At 44.8% G+C, this 19207-nt stretch overlaps 2 protein-coding genes across 2 annotated transcripts in view; one reads left to right on the top strand and one right to left on the bottom strand.

The window, feature by feature from the left end:
- Window positions 1-19207, bottom strand: part of LOC309794222 (C-C motif chemokine 13-like) — a gene marked incomplete at both ends in the record, with an annotated part of 75912 nt that overhangs the window by 38294 nt on the left and 18411 nt on the right. The window lies entirely within an intron of this gene.
- LOC309793229 (nuclear factor erythroid 2-related factor 2-like) lies at window positions 16145-18292 on the top strand. Its single transcript, XM_082603605.1, is given in 2 exon segments — window positions 16145-16713; window positions 16717-18292. Coding segments are annotated over 2 exon segments (1824 nt in total). The 5' UTR covers window positions 16145-16149; the 3' UTR covers window positions 17977-18292.

Genomic DNA, 19207 nt, shown 5'->3' with positions numbered 1-19207 from the left:
CAGAAAAAAACGGATGAAAGAAAAAAAATAAAGTTATTAAAATAAAAAATTTTTAAAAATTATATATAAAATTTTTTTAAAGCAATTAAAAAAAAAGAAGATAGCAACGCAACCAATATACAAATCCACCACTGATAACAAGCACTAAAAACTGTACTAGGATAAGCATAAATATCAGAAAACAGTCAGTCATATACAGCAAACCCCAAGTCTACAGTTGCTCCCAAAGTCCACCGGCTCAATTTTGGGGTGATTTGTTGTCTATTCAGGTATTCCACAGATGCAGGGTACATCAAGTTGATTGTGGAGATTTAATTTGCTGCTCCTGAGGCTGCTGGGAGAGATTTCCCTTTCTCTTTGTTTGCACGCACAGCTCCCGGGGTTCAGCTTTGAATATGGCCCCGCCTCTGCGTGTAGGTCGCCTGAGGGCATCTGTTCTTCGCTCAGACAGGACGGGGTAAAGGAGCAGCTGATTCGGGGCCTCTGGCACACTCAGGCCGGGGGGAGAGAGGTGTACGGATGCAGGGCAAGCCTGCGGCAGCAGAGGCGGGCATGATGTTGCACCAGCCTGAGGCGCACTGTGCGTTCTCCCGGGGAAGTTGTCCCTGGATCACGGGACCCTGGCAGTGGCGGGCTGCACAGGCTCCCGGGAGGGGAGGTGTGGAGAGTGACCTGTGCTCGCACAGAGGCTTCTTGGTGGCGGCAGCAGCGGCCTTAGCGTCTCATGCCTGTCTCTGGGGTCCGTGCTGATACCCGCGGATCGCGCCGGTCTCTGCAGCTCGTTTAGGCGGTGCTCTGAATCCCCTCTCCTCACGCTCCCCAAAACAATGGTCTCTTGCGTCTTCGGCAGGTCCAGTGTTTTCCCGGACTCCCTCCCGGCTAGCTGTGGCGCACTAGTCCCCTTCAGGCTGTGTTCACGCTGCCAACCGCAGTTCTCTCCCTGGGATACGACCGAAGCCCGAGCCTCAGCTCCCAGCCCCCGCCCGCCCCGGCGGCCGAGCAGACAAGCCTCTCGGGCTGGTGAGTGCTGCTCGGCACCGATCCTCTGTGCGGAAATCTCTCCGCTTTGCCCTCCGCACCCCTGTTACTGCGCTCTCCTCCGCGGCTCTGAAGCTGCCCCCCTCCGCCCCGCGCAGTCTCCGCCCGCGAAGGGGCTTCTAGTGTGTGGACACCTTTCCTCCTTCACAGCTTCCTCCCCGAGGTACAGGTCCCGTCCCTATTCTTTTGACTCTGTTTTTTCTTTTTTCTTTTGCCCTACCCAGGCACGTGGCGAGTTTCTTGCCTTTTGGGAGGTCTGAGGTCTTCTGCCAGCATCCAGTAGGTGTTCTGTAGGAGTTGTTCCACCTGTAGATGTATTTCTGATGTATCTGTGGGGAGGAAGGTGATCGCCACGTCTTACTCTTCCGCCGTCCTGAAGATCCTCCTGTTCTTAGTTTTATGTTTGATATTTAAATATTCTTTACAGGAGAGTAGCTGTTCTCACCAAGAAATAAGATTTTGAAGTCTGCACTCTTGAGTACATTTACTTTCATGTGACGGCAAACGTTCCCAGGAGCCGTCTTCACATTTCTTCATGAACTGGTCAAAGGGGAGTCTTAAGCCCTTGCTCCAGCTGGGGTTGGGAGAGCATGATCCTTAGAATTGACTTTCTCAGTGGAAAACAACCTCCGTGCAGGTCGCGGGTCCCTCACCGGCTGGGGGGCGCCTTCCCGGAGGCCGGGCAGGGACCGGAGCATGTGCGGTCTCGCGGTGCAGATCCTCAGCATAGCTCTGGGCACACGTGGGGCTCCAGCTGCTGGAAGCACAGCAGCTGCGTCAAAGACCGACTCTCCCACACCAGATGAGATGCTTTGAGTGCTCCAGGCCTCAGGCAATGTGACTGATGTGTTCCAGGGACGACAGCCTCTGAGTGATGCCAGCGTCATAGCTGGCGAGTGTTCAGTGACACCAGGCTGCTAGTTTCATTTTGCAGTTTCCCACCCCAGACTTCAGCTGTGCTACCTGGGGAACTCAGTGTGAAATATTAACCCAGCCATTCCCACCATCCAGAGTCGGCAGTGGTTCTGTCTGGCTCAGCTGCCTTCTGCAGCAAGGTGGGTGCTCTCTGGCTTTTTTCTACGACCTCCCAGCCAGCACTCACCCAAGGCAGATTCAATTCACATTCGCTCTTGCTGGTGTCTGGGGAGTCTATGATCAGGATTAACTCTGACGGGGGCAGGATATGAGTACCCTGTTATGAAAACTGATGTCCTGACTTCTTACCTGGTCCCTAAGAAATAAGAATGGTCAGGTAGAAGTGCAACCTGGGAATCCAGACTCCCAGCTTTGTTTTATAGCTTGGATGCAGAATTCATTTGACACCACACAACTAGAGAAAGAAGTGAATAGGACCCGAGAATTCATTGTCTTCTATGCTCTCCTTTCTTGGATAGAAAAACCAAAGCCCAAGTTTGGACGCAAAATCCATCAGGCCATGCAGGATATTAGAGGCCTATGTGTCCCAGTGCCCAGGTCCCCTGACATGTCCCATGAGGTTCCTATTATATTGTATTCTCTCAAGCCCAGGGCCTCAATTGTCCCTTCTATAAAAGAGAACCAGCTGAGATTTGGGATCAGCCTTTCCCAAAGTTTCTTGGAACTTTTTGGAAGAAACAGTCTATAAACTCATTTTCATATAAGAGCTCAGCATTGCAACTGACACACAGTAAAAACTCAATAATGATGGCTGCTTTTTTGAATTTGTTCTCCATGCCAGGGACTATAGAATTTATGCATGTTATCTAATTTAATCCTCCTGGCCAACATCTGAGGTAAGTGCTTTTATGACACTCATTATAAAGATAAAAGAAGTGCAGCTTAGAGAAACCAAAAGCCTTCCTCATATGGGACGGAGCCCGTAAAAGGGAGAGCTGCCTCTCTATGCAGACCTGCCCTTGAACTGTGCTGAACACACACCCATGTGCCTTTGTTATAGTGCTATTTGCCTGTTATTTCACATAGTCCTCTAGTAGCAGGTGTCTTGATCCCCACTTTACTTTATTTCCAGAGAATGCAGAGCTGGTTCAGGCAAGCCAGAGCTGAAGCAAGTCTAGTAGGTAGAATAGGTTCCCCAAGCCTCACTCCCACTCTAATACATTAGGCAGAGTCTTTGGGAAAGATAACTTAGAACCTGTGCTTTTAGACATAGAGAACAGACTTATGGTTGCCAAGGGGGAGGGTAGGTGGAGGCGGGAAGGATTGGGAGTTTGGGGTTAGCAGATGCAAACTATTCCATATAGAATGGATAAACAACAAGGTTCTACTGTATAGCACTGGGAACTGTATTCAATATCCTGTAATAAACCATAATAGAAAAGAATATGATAAAGAATGCATATATATGTATAACTGAATCACTTTTCTGTACAGCAGAAATTAACATGACATTTTATGTCAACTATACTTCAATGAAATAAAATTTTTAAAAAAGTACCTGTGCTTTTAGACATGTCTGTGGTAATTTTAATGCACACTCAATGAGAAGTCATATATCTAGTTCAAGGATCCCTTTTATGGTTGGGTACACCAAAGCCCAGTGAGAAAATGTAAATTTCCAAGAGTTACCTTCCAGGCTAGCTACAGAACCCATCCAGGGATCAGACATGCCTCAGGTCCAGGCCTGCATCCTTATAGCAGCTTCCATGTTGCTCTGCCTAGAGCCCCATTCACTCCTCAGGACCAAGGTAATCATTCCCTCAACTTCAGCCGCATTGGTGGCCAACAGGTCTGCACTGAGTGCCTCTCTAGGAATCGCCTTAGGCTGTAAGGAGAGCTGCCTTCCTCAAAGTCACATCCCCTTTTCTGGGGACTGCCCACACCCAATGATGGGTGATATAGACAGATAAAGGCCCGTTGCTTTTTCCTTATATGGGATAATTCTAAAGGAACATCCCTGCTCCAGAGCACCTCATAGGATTAGTCTGGGAGCACACTGGGATATACCCTCTGAAGTCAGAGAATAATTGTAGCATCCCTTGCCTCCCACCATTGAAACAAGAGGCACAGTGCCTGGCAGTCAGCTTCTCTGTACTCGGGAAGACTGCTCTGACCACGCATACAAAAGGCCTCCAGTTGTGACTTCCAGGCTTCCAGGGGTGCAGAGCATGTGTGGGTTCCAGCAGGTCTGGACGTGGGGCAAGTGATTCTGCAGCTTGTGCAGTATAACCAGCTAGACGCAGGTATTAGAGGTAATGTGGTGGGGAAAGAAGCCCACTGTGCCCCGTGGAGTCTATGACTCTGTTGGAGAATCACAAAGTGGACCCCTGGGCTTCTGGACCAAGGCCATGTCATCTAAAGAGGAGAATTTATATCTTCTGAAAAACGAGTTCCCAGTGTGTTTACTGCCCCTGGCAGAGACAAAGAGCCTGGCCAGAGGAATTCAAGTAGACTTGCAGCCAGAACTGCCTGTCAGAAGCTGGGTTTAGTGAAACCCACCAAGTTATAAAGCCAGGTGGGCCCAGCAACAATCCACTGTGAGATTAAATCAGCACCTTGGGACTGGGCACAAGCAGAGCCAGAGGGCCCCCATCCTTAGGCACTTTCCAAAAGTAACCTCGTTAACGTAACAGCTCATATTAGCTCTCATCACCGGAAATTCCAGTTTTAGGAGCTCTGTGCCAGGAACATGTATTTCTTATTATTAATTGCAACACCATAGTATCATTTCCAGCCTCAAGACCAGCTGCAGCAGTGGATTAGGGTTTTCATCTAAGAGTCTGCTTCCCAGAGAAACCATTTGATGACATCCCTGGTCCCTGGTTGGGGTCTGTGTGTAACTGAGCAGGACCCTATGGGACATCTGCACAACAGACACCACACCCACAATGTCTTCTGCCTGCTTTTTGTCTGTAGAAAAACTTTAGTCAAAGAATAATTGTAATCAGAGGAGTGAGAAAATGCAGAAAGAAAGGAAAGCAGTCAAGCAAGACAAAATAATAATAGTTTAGCCATTAAACAAAGTCAAGGACTTTTAGTTCCTCATCAAGGGCTATAGAGAATATTCTGAGCCATATCCTTGCGCTGTTATGCAGATACTGAAATCCCCACCAGACTGGAAGAAGTTAACTGTATGCTGCCTATGAGCACATAGACCCCAGACCGATTGGAACAGGAAGGTTAATGATGTTGACTCCTGATAACCTCACCACCAACCAGTCAGAAGAATGTCCACGAGCTGATCACACACCCCACACCCTACAACCCCCTCCTATCACCCTTCCCCTGAAAGCCTTTAGGGAGTTCAGGCCTTTTAAGCACTAGCTGTCTGGACTCCTTGTTTGATGCCCTGCAATAAATGCTACACTTTCAGCCATGTACCACAATGTTCATTGCAGCTCTATTTACAATAGCCAGGACATGGAAGCAACCTAAGTGTCCATCGACAGATGAATGGATAAAGAAGATGTGGCACATATATACAATGGAATATTACTCAGCCATAAAAAGAAACGAAATTGAGTTATTTGTAGTGAGATGGGTGGACCTAGAGTCTGTCATACAGAGTGAAGTAAGCCAGAAAGAGAAAAACAAATACCGCATGCTAACACATGGAACCTAAAAGAAAAAAAAAAAAACGGTTCTGAAGAACCTAGGGGCAGGACAGGAATAAAGACGCAGATGTAGAAAATGGACTTGAGGACATGGGGATGGGCAAGGGTAAGCTGGGACTAAGTGAGAGAGTGGCATGGACATATATACACTACCAAATGTAAAATAGATGCTAGTGGGAAGCAGCTGCATAGCACAGGGAGATCAGCTCGGTGCTTTGTGACCACCTAGAGGGGTGGGATGGGGGGGTGGGATAGGGAGGGTGGGAGGGAGATGCAAGAGGGAGGAGATATGGGGATATATGTGTATGTATAGCTGACTCACTATGTTATAAAGCAGAAACTAACACACCATTGTAAAGCAATTATACTCCAATAAATATGTTAAAAAATAAAAAAACAGTAAAAAAAATGCTACACTTTCTTTCACCACAACCTGGTGTCAGTAGATTGGCTTTACTGCGAGGGCAAGCAGATCCAGGTTTAGTTCGGTAAAATGTGTGCCATCAGAAGCTTTAAATATCTCCACTGTTTTGTGCCCACCATTTCAAGCTCCAGGGGCAGATGATTCTGTGCCTCGTTAGAGGTGAATTGGGCTCAGGATTCCTTGAATGAGAAGAGAGAAAGCTTGGCAATAGTGATGTGAGCAAATTCTGTTTAGTCTTTCACAAATGGAGGACACTCCCCACTGCCACTCTCTTTTCTTGATCCCATCTTCAAGATTTTCCTGGCACCAGAGGGTCTGCTGATCCCAGTAAGCTGTCCTGTGGCCACCACACTGTTGGTCTGCTGGTGCCCGCCTCTGGATATGCTAAAATTTGGAGGTGCCTCTCTGATTGGCATTTAGGGCTGAAGTCTGTTGGGCTGCAGGAAAGGCAGGGAGGTTTGTTGTCCTTGGAGTGAGGTCCAGTGATTACTCTAAATGGAAGACTTTCTGTGGTAGCCACTGAGAGCTCTCTGGTGGCTCCTGGGGTCCATGCTTCTACTTGAGGCTCTGATAGAGAGGCTTCCCAGAAAGGCAGTCTGAATGCATGGGTTTGCCAGTTAGCTTGACCCTTGTGTGGTTGTGGGAGTGTGAGTAAGAACCCTCACCCAAACTTCCCTGCCCCTGTGGGTAGAGATAGTGATGTTTTCCAAGAGAAAGTGCTCTCAGAGCAGAAGATCTTGTAGGACCATTTATTTGATCCCTTAGAGCCTTCCCTGTACAAACAAAAAGAACAAGAGTCTCACTCACCTTCCAGTTATACAAAGGGTTAAGTCACAACCCACAGACAGTGCACCCTGAGGGGAATTCAAGATGGAGAAAAACAGAGAAGCATTCTGAGTTTTGGAAATATAACCCCTAGATAGTTAAGATTTATATCTAAGGAAGAATTTCCATGAGCCCAGATTCTTGCATATTCCCATGCACAAAAAAGCACTAAAATCATTACCTTGAGATATGTTTTTTTTTTTTTTTTTTTTTTTTTGCTGATTAGCACTAATCTTTTACCAAGATGTATGCTTGACTACATGTATTTTTCAGCCAAAATATTTATACATATCCTGGCTCCTTCCCTACCTCTTCGGAGCAGTTCTTCAGAACTATCTGAGGGGCTGTCTTCCAGGATCTACTTCTCAGTAAGGTCCCTGAATAAACCTGAAGCTCACTGCTCTTATATTGTGTGTGTTCTTTTAATCAACATCTAAAACATCATTATTCTCATATTATGGACGGGGTAATCAAAACCAAAGTAACTTAGTGAGAGAGACCATTTCTAAGGGCTAAAATGGAAGTCACCTGCCTCCCAGGTAAGTGTGCTTCCTGATGCCTCATGCCGCCATTTATATTGCCTTGTGCCATGGTCACCACCTATAGTGGCCCAAGGGGACTTTGGTGTGAATGGTGCCCCTTGGAGCTATGCGATGCAGTGATGCTGCTGGATGTAACAAGATGTAGGGGACCGTCGGCTCTCCAGATGGGCAGCATTAGGCTGGGCGGAGTTACACCAGCAGAGCACCAGTGACCCTTTTCTACCCTAGAGGACACAGTGGGTCTTTGTGTCCAGGGGTCACATGACTGACAGAAATGCGATTTCATGTGCTGCAGGGGAATCCTGATTTGAGCTGCTGATACAGGAAGTGGGGGTCCTGTCCACTTGACTGGAAGCTCTTGAGCTTGGAAATTTGGGGTGTAATGGGAAGAGTGATGGAGGGAAGTGAATTTTCTGGGTCTAAGAAGCCACCTTTAATTGCAGCTTTGTGTAGTTTGGAAAGTTTCCACATCACTAATCCCGCTTCTCCATCCACAACATTCAACATTTCACCTGACCTAGTCCCGTTCTTCTTACAATTGCCCTCTCCCCCCTTCCCATCTACAAGTTCCCTGGTTCTGTCCCCCATTACCTTGTTAAAAGGAGCCAGCAGGCTCAAATGGAGTCACTTGTGCTAAACCCCATGTCAGCAAACCAAGACTTAATATCTAACCTAATTGCAGTTTCAATCTCCCAAGAATATAACCTTTTACCAGGCGACATGAAATTATCTGGTCAGCAATAGTGAGATGATCCCCCCGATAGGCCCTCTGTTCCCCCTAGAAAGGCGACCTTGCCTGAAATAATGCATTCTTTGCTAATAATTTCCTTTTTCCACCCCCCTTCTGCCTTTAAAAACTATTCCTTTTCTACAGCTTGGGGGAGTTCTTTTCTATTGCTAGAAGGGATGCTGATTCATGAATCATTGAAAAAAGTCAATTTGATCTTTAAATTCACTCAGTTGAATTTTTGTTGTTTAATAGATTTAGTGGCAATGGTGGGACTGAAGGAGACTTCTGACAGCTTCGGGACAATGAGAAACATAGGTACTCCATGAACCCTTTGAGTTCACTGTCTTTTTCACCAATTCTGAGGGTAAGTTTCCTCTTGATTTTGAGCATCACTCTCTTTGCATCAAGCTCAATTTAATTAGCTTTCCAGGGACTTCCCTGGTGGTCCAGTGGGTAAGACTCCATGCTCCCAATGCAGGGGGCCTGGGTTTGATTCCTGGTCGAAGAACTAGATCCCGCATGCATGTCACAACTAAGAGTCCACATGCCGCAACTAAGAAGCCCACATGCCGCAACCAAGATCCCCTGTGCTGCAACTAAGACTCAGCACAGCCAAAATAAATAAATAATATTTTTTAAAAAAGATTTTTAAAAAATTAGCTTTCCAGTTAGCTCCCCATTTGTCTGGAATCACTAGTTCCAAGTTGGGAGCTGCTGGTATCTTAAACCACAGTTCCCTGTTTGATTGGAAACCCCAGCTCTTGGTCCTGTCCCCAGATTCCACGTTGGGAGCTGCTGGCAGTTTAGTCTGCATTTCCGTATTTGTTTTGAATCAGCCTAAAGTCTCCATTCTTTGGGGTTTGCTGGTTCAATCCTTTCCCCAATCCCCAGTTCCACACTGGGAGTTGCTGGTGGTGTGCACAAGGCCTTTTCTTGGCCAGGGTGCAGTAACATCTGTTGGTTATTGCTGATATATTAAGGTGCACATGTTTGTTTGTCTTGTTTTGTATAGATAAAGGCTACAGCTAATGGTAATCTGGGAGGCCAAAAAGCTAAAAAAATTGTTGGGTATGGATCAAGCACATAAGAGCTGTTAAAGCACTTGCCGCCAAACCCAAAGACTTCTGTGTTAGGATAAAGTGGCCATGGGGTGGGTCAAATTGACACTAGGTCACTCACCAACCTCAAGAAATTTTCCGTGCAACAATGTACACTGTAAAATACCACATAATCCCCAACTCAGCGGCACATCCCTTATAGGTATTAGACCAGCTTCGAGAAACCCAGAGCCTTAGCTAATGGGATCCTTAAACTCTAAAGAGTCAAGGGCACCACCTTTTGGCACAACTGCTTATTTTATGTCTGAAAAATATGATCCTGAAAGCTACAAGTATCTACAAAAATGGCAAAATCTTACCAAAAACAGCCTAGAATAACAATGGTCATCATGGAGAACATTTTAATTAGACATGATCATTCATTTAAGAAGAGCACTTGAAAGTCAGGATTCCCGAATTAAACAAGCAGAATGGGGTACCTATTTTACCTGGTATGCAGTGGCCTCCAAAAGCCTTCAAGTTTCCAAAATAGCCTCACTGAACATTGCAACAGGATAGAAAGCCCAGAAATAAACCCACACACCCATGGTCAATTAATCTTTGACAAAGAAGGCGAGAATATACAATGGAGAAAAGACAGTCTCTTAAGCAAGTAGTGGACAGACACATGTAAATCAATGAAGTTAGAACATACCCTCACACTGTACACAAAAATAAACTCAAAATGGCTTAAAGCTTTAAATATAAGACATGACACCATAAAACTTCTAGAAGAGAACATAGGCAAAACATTCTCTGACATAAATGTTAGCAATGTTTTCTTAGGTCAGTCTCCCAAGGCCACAGAAATAAATGCAAAAATAAACAAATGGGGCCTCATCAAGCTTATAAGCTTTTGCATAGCAAAGGAAATGATAAACAAAACAAAAAGACAGTCTACAGAATGGGAGAAAATATTTACAAACAATGTGACAACAAGGGCTTAATTTCTAAAATACACAAACTGCTCATACAACTCAATAACAAAAAACCAAACAACCCAATCAGAAAATGGGCAGAAGACCTAAACAGACATTTATCCAAAGAAGACATCCAGATGGCCAATAGACACATGAAAAGCTGCTCAACATCACTAATTATTAGAGCAATGCAAATCAAAACCACAATGAGGTATCACCTCACACGAGTCAGAATGGCCATCATTAAAAAGTCTAAAAGTAACAAATACTGGAGAGGGTGTGGAGAAAAGGGAACCCTTGTATACTGTTGGTGAGAATATAAATTGGTGGCTACTATGGAAAACAGTATGGAGGTTCCTCAGAAAACTAAAAATAGAGTTGCCATATGATCCAGCAATCTCACTCCTGGGCATATGTCTGGAAAAAAACTCCAATTCGAAAAGATACATGTACCCCAATACTCATAGCAGCACTATTTACAATAGCCAAGACCTGAAAACATCCCAAGTGCCCATCAACAGACAATTGGCTTAAGAAGATGTGGTACATATGTACAAAGGAATATTACTCAGCCACAAGAAAGAATGAAATAATATCATTTGCAACAATATGGATGGACCTAGACATTATCATACTATGGGAAGTAAGTGAGACACAGACAAATACCATGTGATATCACTTATATGTGGAATCTAAAATATAATACAAATGAACTTATTTACAAAACAGAAACAGACTCACAGACATAGAAATCAGACTTATGGTTACCAAAGGGGAAAGAGGGTGGGGGAGGGATAAATTAGGAGTTTGGAATTAGCAGGTACAAATCACTATATATAAAGTAGATAAACAATAAGGTCCTACTATATAGCACAGGGAACTATATTCAATATCTTCTAATAAACCATAAAGAAAAAGAATCTGCAAAAGAGTATATATGTGCATGTGTGTGTGTATATATATAGATATACACACATATATATAACTGAATCACTTTGCTGTACACCAGGAATGAACACAATGTAAATCAACTATACTTCAATAAAAAAAATTAAAAATAAACAACTCAGGGGCTTCCCTGGTGGTCCAGTGACTAAGACTCTGCACTGCCAATGCAGGGGACCCAGGATCATCCCTGGTCAGGGAACTAGATCCCGCATGCCACAACTAAAGATCCCTTGTGCTGCAACTAAGACCCCATGCAGCCAAATAAATAAATAAATGATTATTTTTTAAAAACTCAATTTAAAAATGGGGAGAGGGGCTTCCCTGGTGGCGCAGTGGTTGAGAGTCCGCCTGCCGATGCAGGGGACGTGGGTTCGTGCCCCGGTCCGAGAGGATCCCTCATGCTGCGGAGCGGCTGGGCCCGTGAGCCATGGCCGCTGGGCCTGCGCGTCTGGAGCCTGTGCTCCGCAATGGGAGAGGCCACAGCAGTGAGAGGCCCGCATACTGCAAAAAAAAAAAAAGTGGGGGGGGGAGAAAAAGAGAAAGATTCATTGCAAAAGGCCAATAAAAATTTAAGGATACTGGAGGTGCCTAAAACAAAAGATAATAGGACTAGCATGACCCCTCCTGCCCCCCTGTATCTTTCTTTACCTGGGTACTCACATTTTACTAATTGTCTGAACTGCCGTTTTATTCTAAGAGACTAGTAAACAGTTATTTTTTTTTTAAATTTATTTTTGTTTGCGTTGGGTCTTTGTTGCTGCGTGTGGGCTTTCTCTTGTTGCGGCAAGCAGGGGCCACTCTTAACTGCGGTGCGTGAGCTTCTCATTGCGGTGGCTTCTCTTGTTGCGGACCACAGACTGTAGGTGCACAGGCTTCAGTAGCTGTGGCACGTGGGCTTGGTAGCTGTGGCTTGCGGGCTCTAGACCTTAGGCTCAGTAGTTGTGGCACATGGCCTTCATTGCTCTGCAGCATGTGGGATCTTCCCGGACCAGGGCTGGAACCCATGTCCCCTGCACTGGCAGGCGGATTCTTAACCACTGTGCCACCAGGGAAGCCCAACAGTTATTTTTAAAAATAAAAACTGCCCAAGATCGCAGGCCCTCCTCCTCAGGCATCTTCTACTCCTTAGTCAAAGACTGAACTAAGGGTCATAGCTAAAGGGTTTCCTAAACCCAGGGAGGATCCCAAGAGTTTTTTGAAGAGTTTAGAATCCTTACTGGGGCCTATGACCAGGGGCTGCCAGATCTTTATCAGCTTGTGCCTGGGATGGTGGGACCTGGGGAAACCCAAAAATGGATACAGAAAGCAGAATGGCAAAACACCGAGGATGATGCTTGAGATCCTCAACCAAAAAAAAGCTCGCAAAAGAGCCACCAAGCTTTTACAAGCCATTCCTAGAGTCTTCCCTGCACTAATTGTTCTCCTCTTCAAATATTCAAACAAAAGAAAGAATGCTTGTCCTACGGCATTCCCGATTTCATATAATAAATGATGTCACCTAAGCTGCTCCAGCTGCCCTATTTGTAAACAGAGTATCTCTTGAGATTAGTAGATTTATAAAGGCAGAAAATTAAATGGGAGGCCACTGACCTGACTGAACTCGTGACCATAGCTGAGCACTTTGAAACAAGATGGTGAACAAAGATCTGATTCATTCTTGGCTTTATAACTACAACAGCGCCAAGACCAGACCTGAGATAATACTTGGGCCTCCCACATCACATCCTGCGAGGCCCATCATTGGAATGCCCACCAAAGAAGCAACGTCTCATGGATAATCAGTTGGGACACTGGAAAAGAAAAATTGTCCTCAGAGTCCTATACAAATTCCTCAATATCCACGCAAATATCCCTAAGAGAGAACACTCATGTGGGCCTCTTCCAAAATTGATGGGGGGCTCTGAGGGACCCGCTGGTAACTGCTACCAGCAATACCCTTAAACAGCCCAGGGGAAACAAAAATTAAAATTGATGGAAACCTTGCCAAATTCTGGTAGATCCTGGGCTTCACTCTCCACTTTAAACCCCACTCTCATAGAACAACAAATCCTGTGAAAAAAAAGGTTTCCATCTAATAAAGTTCAGGGAGAATTTCTATCTCAAGCAATGCAAAATGATTATGGGTAAAGCATTCTTTTTTGCTGTGTGACACAGCCCCAGTTGATGTATTAGGTAGAGATCTCTTTTCTAAATGAAAAGGACTGATATGTTTTGCTTCCCATGGAGACTCCACCTTAGAATTTCCTGACCAACTTGAACCTGATCTTATATGTTCTTTACAGTTTGTCCTTGGTTTGAAAGAAGAATTCCAACAAAAGTCTCCTAATTTTTTTTTTTTTTTTTTTGCTGTACGCGGGCCTCTCACTGTCATGGCCTCTCCCGTGGCGGAGCACAGGCTCAGCGGCCATGGCCCACGGGCCCAGCCGCTCCGCGGCATGTGGGGTCCTCCCAGACCGGGGCACGAACCCGTGTCCCCTGCATCGGCAGGCGGACTCTCAACCACTGTGCCACCAGGGAAGCCCAAAAGTCCCCTAATTTAATCGAGGTGCTCAAAAATCTGTGGGCTACTTCTAATACTGATGTTGGTAGAATAAAAAGTATAAAGCCTGTACCTATTCAGATAGATATGGCTAAACTTCTTCCTAAATTGCCTCACTGTCCATTAAAGCCTGAGGCTGTACAAGGCCTCACACCTTGTCACATAGCAAAAGACTTAATCACGCTGAGGCTGGTCATTTCTGTACCAGCCCCTGCAACACGCAGATCCTCCCAGTATAGCTAATGGGCGGGATGATGATTTGTCCAGGACTTGAGAACTATTAACAAGATAGTTGTTCCCTGTTTCCCAGTGGTTCCAATCCTGAACATCCTTTTATCACAAGTTCCGCCAGACTCAAAAGGGTTCACTGCTGTGGACCTTTGCTCAGCCTTTGTCAGCATCCCTGTGGACCCCAACAGCCAATATCTATTCATCTTGACTTGGAACCATCAACAATATACCCGGACAGTCACACTTCAAGGGTTCACTGAGGCCCCCTCCTGTTCCTCCCAAGTGCTCCACCAAGATGTAAGACCCTCCAGTGTCAGGAAATCAACCTTCTACAGCATGTAGATGACCTCTTGCTGTGCTCAGTTACCAAAGAGGCATCCATAAAGCATTCCACTTATTTGCTGTAAGTAAAAGTTACAATTATCTCTAGACACTTTATTACCGAGTCGTAATGTAAGCTCTTGGGGAATCCAGCTGTCTCCAAAAGTGATTAAACTAAACCAAGGACTTCCTAGGCCCACAACTAAGTGACAACTTTGTGGCTTTCTAGGCCTAGCTGGCTATTTATTGCCTTACAGTTTCCTAATTTTTCCCTATTAGCTTCCCCTTTCTATGAACTTACTAAAATTTCTGTCCCTGGACCTCTTCCATGGGAAGATAAAGATGAACAGGCCTTTCTAAGACTAAAACAAGAACTTCCTGTCCTAGGGCTACCCCACTATTCAAAACCTTTCACCTTATCTGCGCAGGAGAGAGAGAACCAGGCCCTGGGAGCATCGAGAGCCTGGTAATAAACACAGGCCTGTCACAGCATCAGCTTGATTCCATTTTTCCTGCCACTCCAGCTGTCTTAAGGCTATAGCCACAGCTGCAAAGTTAGTAAAGCCTCAGAGGATCTAACCCTAGGCAATGATGTTTATTTACAAATTCTTTACACAGTCCAAAGTCTTCTTAATTCTGAGCTGACCCAACATTTCTCTGCAAGCAGACTGACCTTCTGTGAGATCCTTCTGTTCTCACCGCCTAATTTGTACCTTAAACATTACAACATCCTTAATCCTGCTATGTTACCACTTCTACCTGATGAAGGTGAGCCCCATGACTGCACGGTAATAACATCCCATTTTGTGACACAACGTTCTGATTTACAGACATCCTGTCAAGTAATCCTGATCTAATTTTGTCTGTGAATGGTTCAGATTGTAAAAAAATGAGAAAGGCGATTTCCACGCTGGTGATGCTCTTACTACCCAAAATGAACTACTTAAGAGGGAAAGTCTCCCACAAGCTAAATCAGCTCAACAAGCCAAGCTCTGTGCCAGTTATCAGGACAAACTGTTAATATTTATACTGACAGCTGGTATGCCTTTGGTATTGTCCGTGATTTGGGAATGTTATGGAAACTAAGGGGCTTTCTTACATCCTCTGGGACCCCAATCAAACATGGATAACAAATAAAAAACCTTCTTACTGCCATTCTCTTAGCTTCTGAAATTGCTATCATTAAAATTGAGGCTCACACTAAAAGGACTGAATCTGAATATCAGGGAGACACCCTGACTGGCTTTCATGAGAAGGCCATAAAAGTCTATAAAAGTTGTGGCACGGGACTTCCCTGGTGGCACAATGGTTAAGAATCCTCCTGTCAATGCAGCGGACACGGGTTCGAGCCCTGGTCCTGGAAGATCCCACATGCCGTGGAGCAACTAAGCCCGCGAGCCACAACTACTGAGCCCGCGTGCCACAACTACTGAAGCCCGTGCGCCTAGAGCCTGTGCTCTGCAACAAGAGAAGCCACTGCAATGAGAAGCCTGCTCACCGCAATGAAGAGTAGCCCCTGCTTGCCGCAACTAGAGAAAGCCCACGCGCAGAAACAAAGACCCAAGGTAGCCAAAAAAAAAAAAAAAAAAAAAAAAAAGCTGTGGCACATGTGGATGAAGTCCATTCTGCTTCTATATTGTGACCTTTTGTTGCCAGACTTCCACCATGCTGATGTCCTTGCAACAGAGCAACGGTCTGCTCCTGAGTCAGAGAAATTAAGATTGACTGTGAAGTTCCTAGGATCCTAGAGAAGCTGCCGCCGCCACCAGTACCATCCTGTCCGCACCGCGCCTCAGCAGCCGGGACGGGGCCGCCGTCGGGGAGCCTCAGAGCACCGTCCCTAGCTCAGCATGATGGACTTGGAGCTGCCGCCGCCGGGACTGCTGTCCCAGCAGGGTAGCCCACCATCTCCTCCAATGGCAGCCTGTTCATACCTCTTATTCTAAACCAGAAGGGGGTAGTGGGAGAGAGAACACAGATCGTGATGAAAACTCTAGAAACCAGAGGGACCAAGTACACTTCATTTACTCAGGACATGGATTTGATTGACATACTTTGGAGGCAAGATATAGATCTCGGGGTAAGTCGAGAAGTATTTGACTTCAGTCAACGACGGAAGGAGCATGAGCTGGAAAAACAGAAAAAACTTGAAAAGGAAAGACGAGAACAACTGCAAAAGGAGCAAGAGAAAGCCTTTTTTGCTCAGTTACAACTAGATGAAGAGACAGGTGAATTCCTCCCGGTTCAGCCAGCACAACACATCCCGTCGGAAACCAGTGGACCTGCCAACTACTCCCAGGTAGCCCACATTCCCAAACCAGATGATTTGTACTTCGATGACTGCATGCAGCTTTTGACAGAGACATTCCCATTTGTAGATGACAATGAGGTTTCTTCAGCTACGTTTCAGTCACTTGTTCCTGATATTCCCAGCCACATCGACAGCCCAGTCTTTATTGCTCCTAATCAGGCTCAGTCACCTGAAACTGCTGTCCTTCAGTTAGCCACTGCTGATTTAGACGATATGCAGCAGGATATTGAGCAAGTTTAGGAGGAGCTATTATCCATTCCAGAACTACAGTGTCTTAATATTCAAAGTGACAAACTGGCTGAGACTAGCATGGTTCCAAGTCCAGAAACCAAACTGGCGGAAATTAACAATTATCATTTCTATTCATCAAGCCCCTCACTGGAAAAAGAAGTAGGTAACTGCAGTCCACATTTTCTCAGTGCTTTTGAGGATTCCTTCAGCAGCATCCTCTCCACAGAAGAATCCAGCCAGTTGACAGTGAACTCATTAAATTCAAATACCACAGTAAATACAGATTTTGGTGATGAATTTTATTCTGCTTTCATAGCAGAGCCCAGTACCAGCAACAGCATGCCCTCCTCTGCTACTTTAAGCCAGTCACTCTCTGAACTTCTAAACGGGCCCATTGATATCTCTGATCTATCACTTTGTAAAGCCTTCAACCAAAACCACCCTGAAAGTGCAACAGCAGAATTCAATGATTCTGACTCTGGCATATCACTGAACACAAGTTCCAGCATGGCATCACCTGAACACTCAGTGGAATCTACCATCTATGGAGACACACTGCTTGGCTTCAGTGATTCTGAAATGGAAGAGATAGATAGTTCTCCTGGAAGTGTCAAACAGATGGGTCCTAAAACACAGCCAGTAAGGCCTTCTGGGGATACAGTCCAACCCTTGTCATCGTCTCGGAGGAACAGTGCTCCACTGTGTGATGCCCAGTGTGAAAACACACCAAAGAAAGGGGTGCCTGTAAGTCCTGGTCATCGAAAAACCCCATTCACAAAAGACAAACATTCAAGCCGCTTGGAAGCTCATCTCACAAGAGATGAGCTACGGGCAAAAGCTCTCCATATCCCATTCCCTGTAGAAAAAATCATTAACCTCCCAGTTGATGACTTCAATGAAATGATGTCCAAGGAGCAATTCAACGAGGCTCAACTTGCATTAATTAGAGATATACGTAGGAGGGGTAAGAATAAAGTGGCTGCTCAGAATTGCAGAAAAAGAAAACTGGAAAATATAGTGGAACTGGAGCAAAATTTAGATCATTTAAAAGATGAAAAAGAAAAATTGCTCAAAGAAAAAGGGGAAAATGACAAAAGCCTCCATCTACTGAAAAAACAACTCAGCACCTTGTATCTTGAAGTCTTCAGCATGCTACGTGATGAAGATGGAAAGCCTTACTCCCCAAGTGAATACTCCTTGCAGCAAACGAGAGATGGCAATGTAGTCCTTGTTCCCAAAAGTAAGAAGCCAGATATTAAGAAAAACTAGATTTGAGCAGATCTGACCTTTTCTGAGCTAGTGGGTTTTTTGGTTGTTGTACTGTTATACTGAAAGCTCCTACTGTGATGTGAAATGCAGAAATATACTTTATAAGTAATTCTATGCAAAATTATAGTCAAAACTAGTGTAGAAAATACAAAACTTTAAGAAGCATTAAAATAAGTTATCAGTATGCTGAATCAGTAGTTTCACTTTAACTGCAAACTTAATTTCTTAAAACACCATTGGGGCTAGTTTCTATATACATGTAAATACTACAAAAACTCCTTATTTATACTGTTCTTATCTCATTTTTTACTTTCATAGATTTATATGATACATCTGGCTAAAAGCAAATTGTTGCAAAACTAACCACTATGTACTTTTTAAAATAAATACTGTATGAACAACATTAACAACAAAAGGATTGACTGTGGTTGTAAATTCAATAAACAGTTGGAGTTATGGGGAAATCAAGATGGCCACTTGTTTCTTCACAGCTTCTTGGCCAGTCCCGTTTTTCACGTTTTGCATTCTTTCACTCACATGGTGCATTTAAGATGACTCAAATTTTAAATAAACTTTGGTGGGAAGATGCCAATAAAATTGCAAAAACTGTTTACCAGAAATGTCTGACCTGTCAGGTCCCTAATCCTGGAAAAATTATCTTTGTTCCCAGAGGCCTCCGACCTCCTCCCTCTGGACACTTTTACATCTGCAACTGGACTTCATTCAGTTGCCACCTAGAATGGGTTATCACTATGTTCTTGTCATCGTATGTATGTTTTCTGGATGGGTTGAAGCTTTTCCCTGCCACAAGGCTGATGCCCTCATAATGGAAAAAAAACTTTTAGAAAATGTATTTTCCACTTTGAGTAAACCTTCTACAATCTCCAGTGATCAAGGCATCCACTTCTCTGGCGGTGGGGGAGGGAATCATACGAGCCTTAGCAAAAACCCTGCAAAGTTTTTGGAGTCATCACAGTCCCTATCACCCTCAATCATCAGGCAAGATAGAACTAATGGGATCCTCAAACTTAAAATCTCTAAACTTGCTGAAACTACTGGACTCCCTTGGTCTAAGATATTGCCTCTGGCCTTGCTGACTGTTTGTAATACACCCTTTGGGAAACATAAACTCACTCCACATGAGATAGTCCCTGGTAGACAAATGTTGTCCCTTGGTATACAACTGTCTGATGATCCCTTGTTTCAAGCTAATGTGAGCAGCTACTGTAAG

Source organism: Mesoplodon mirus, assembly GCF_964341445.2.
Source record: "Mesoplodon mirus genome assembly, chromosome: 18".
NCBI lineage: Eukaryota > Metazoa > Chordata > Mammalia > Artiodactyla > Ziphiidae > Mesoplodon > Mesoplodon mirus.
This window is presented reverse-complemented; position numbering and strand designations above follow the sequence as displayed.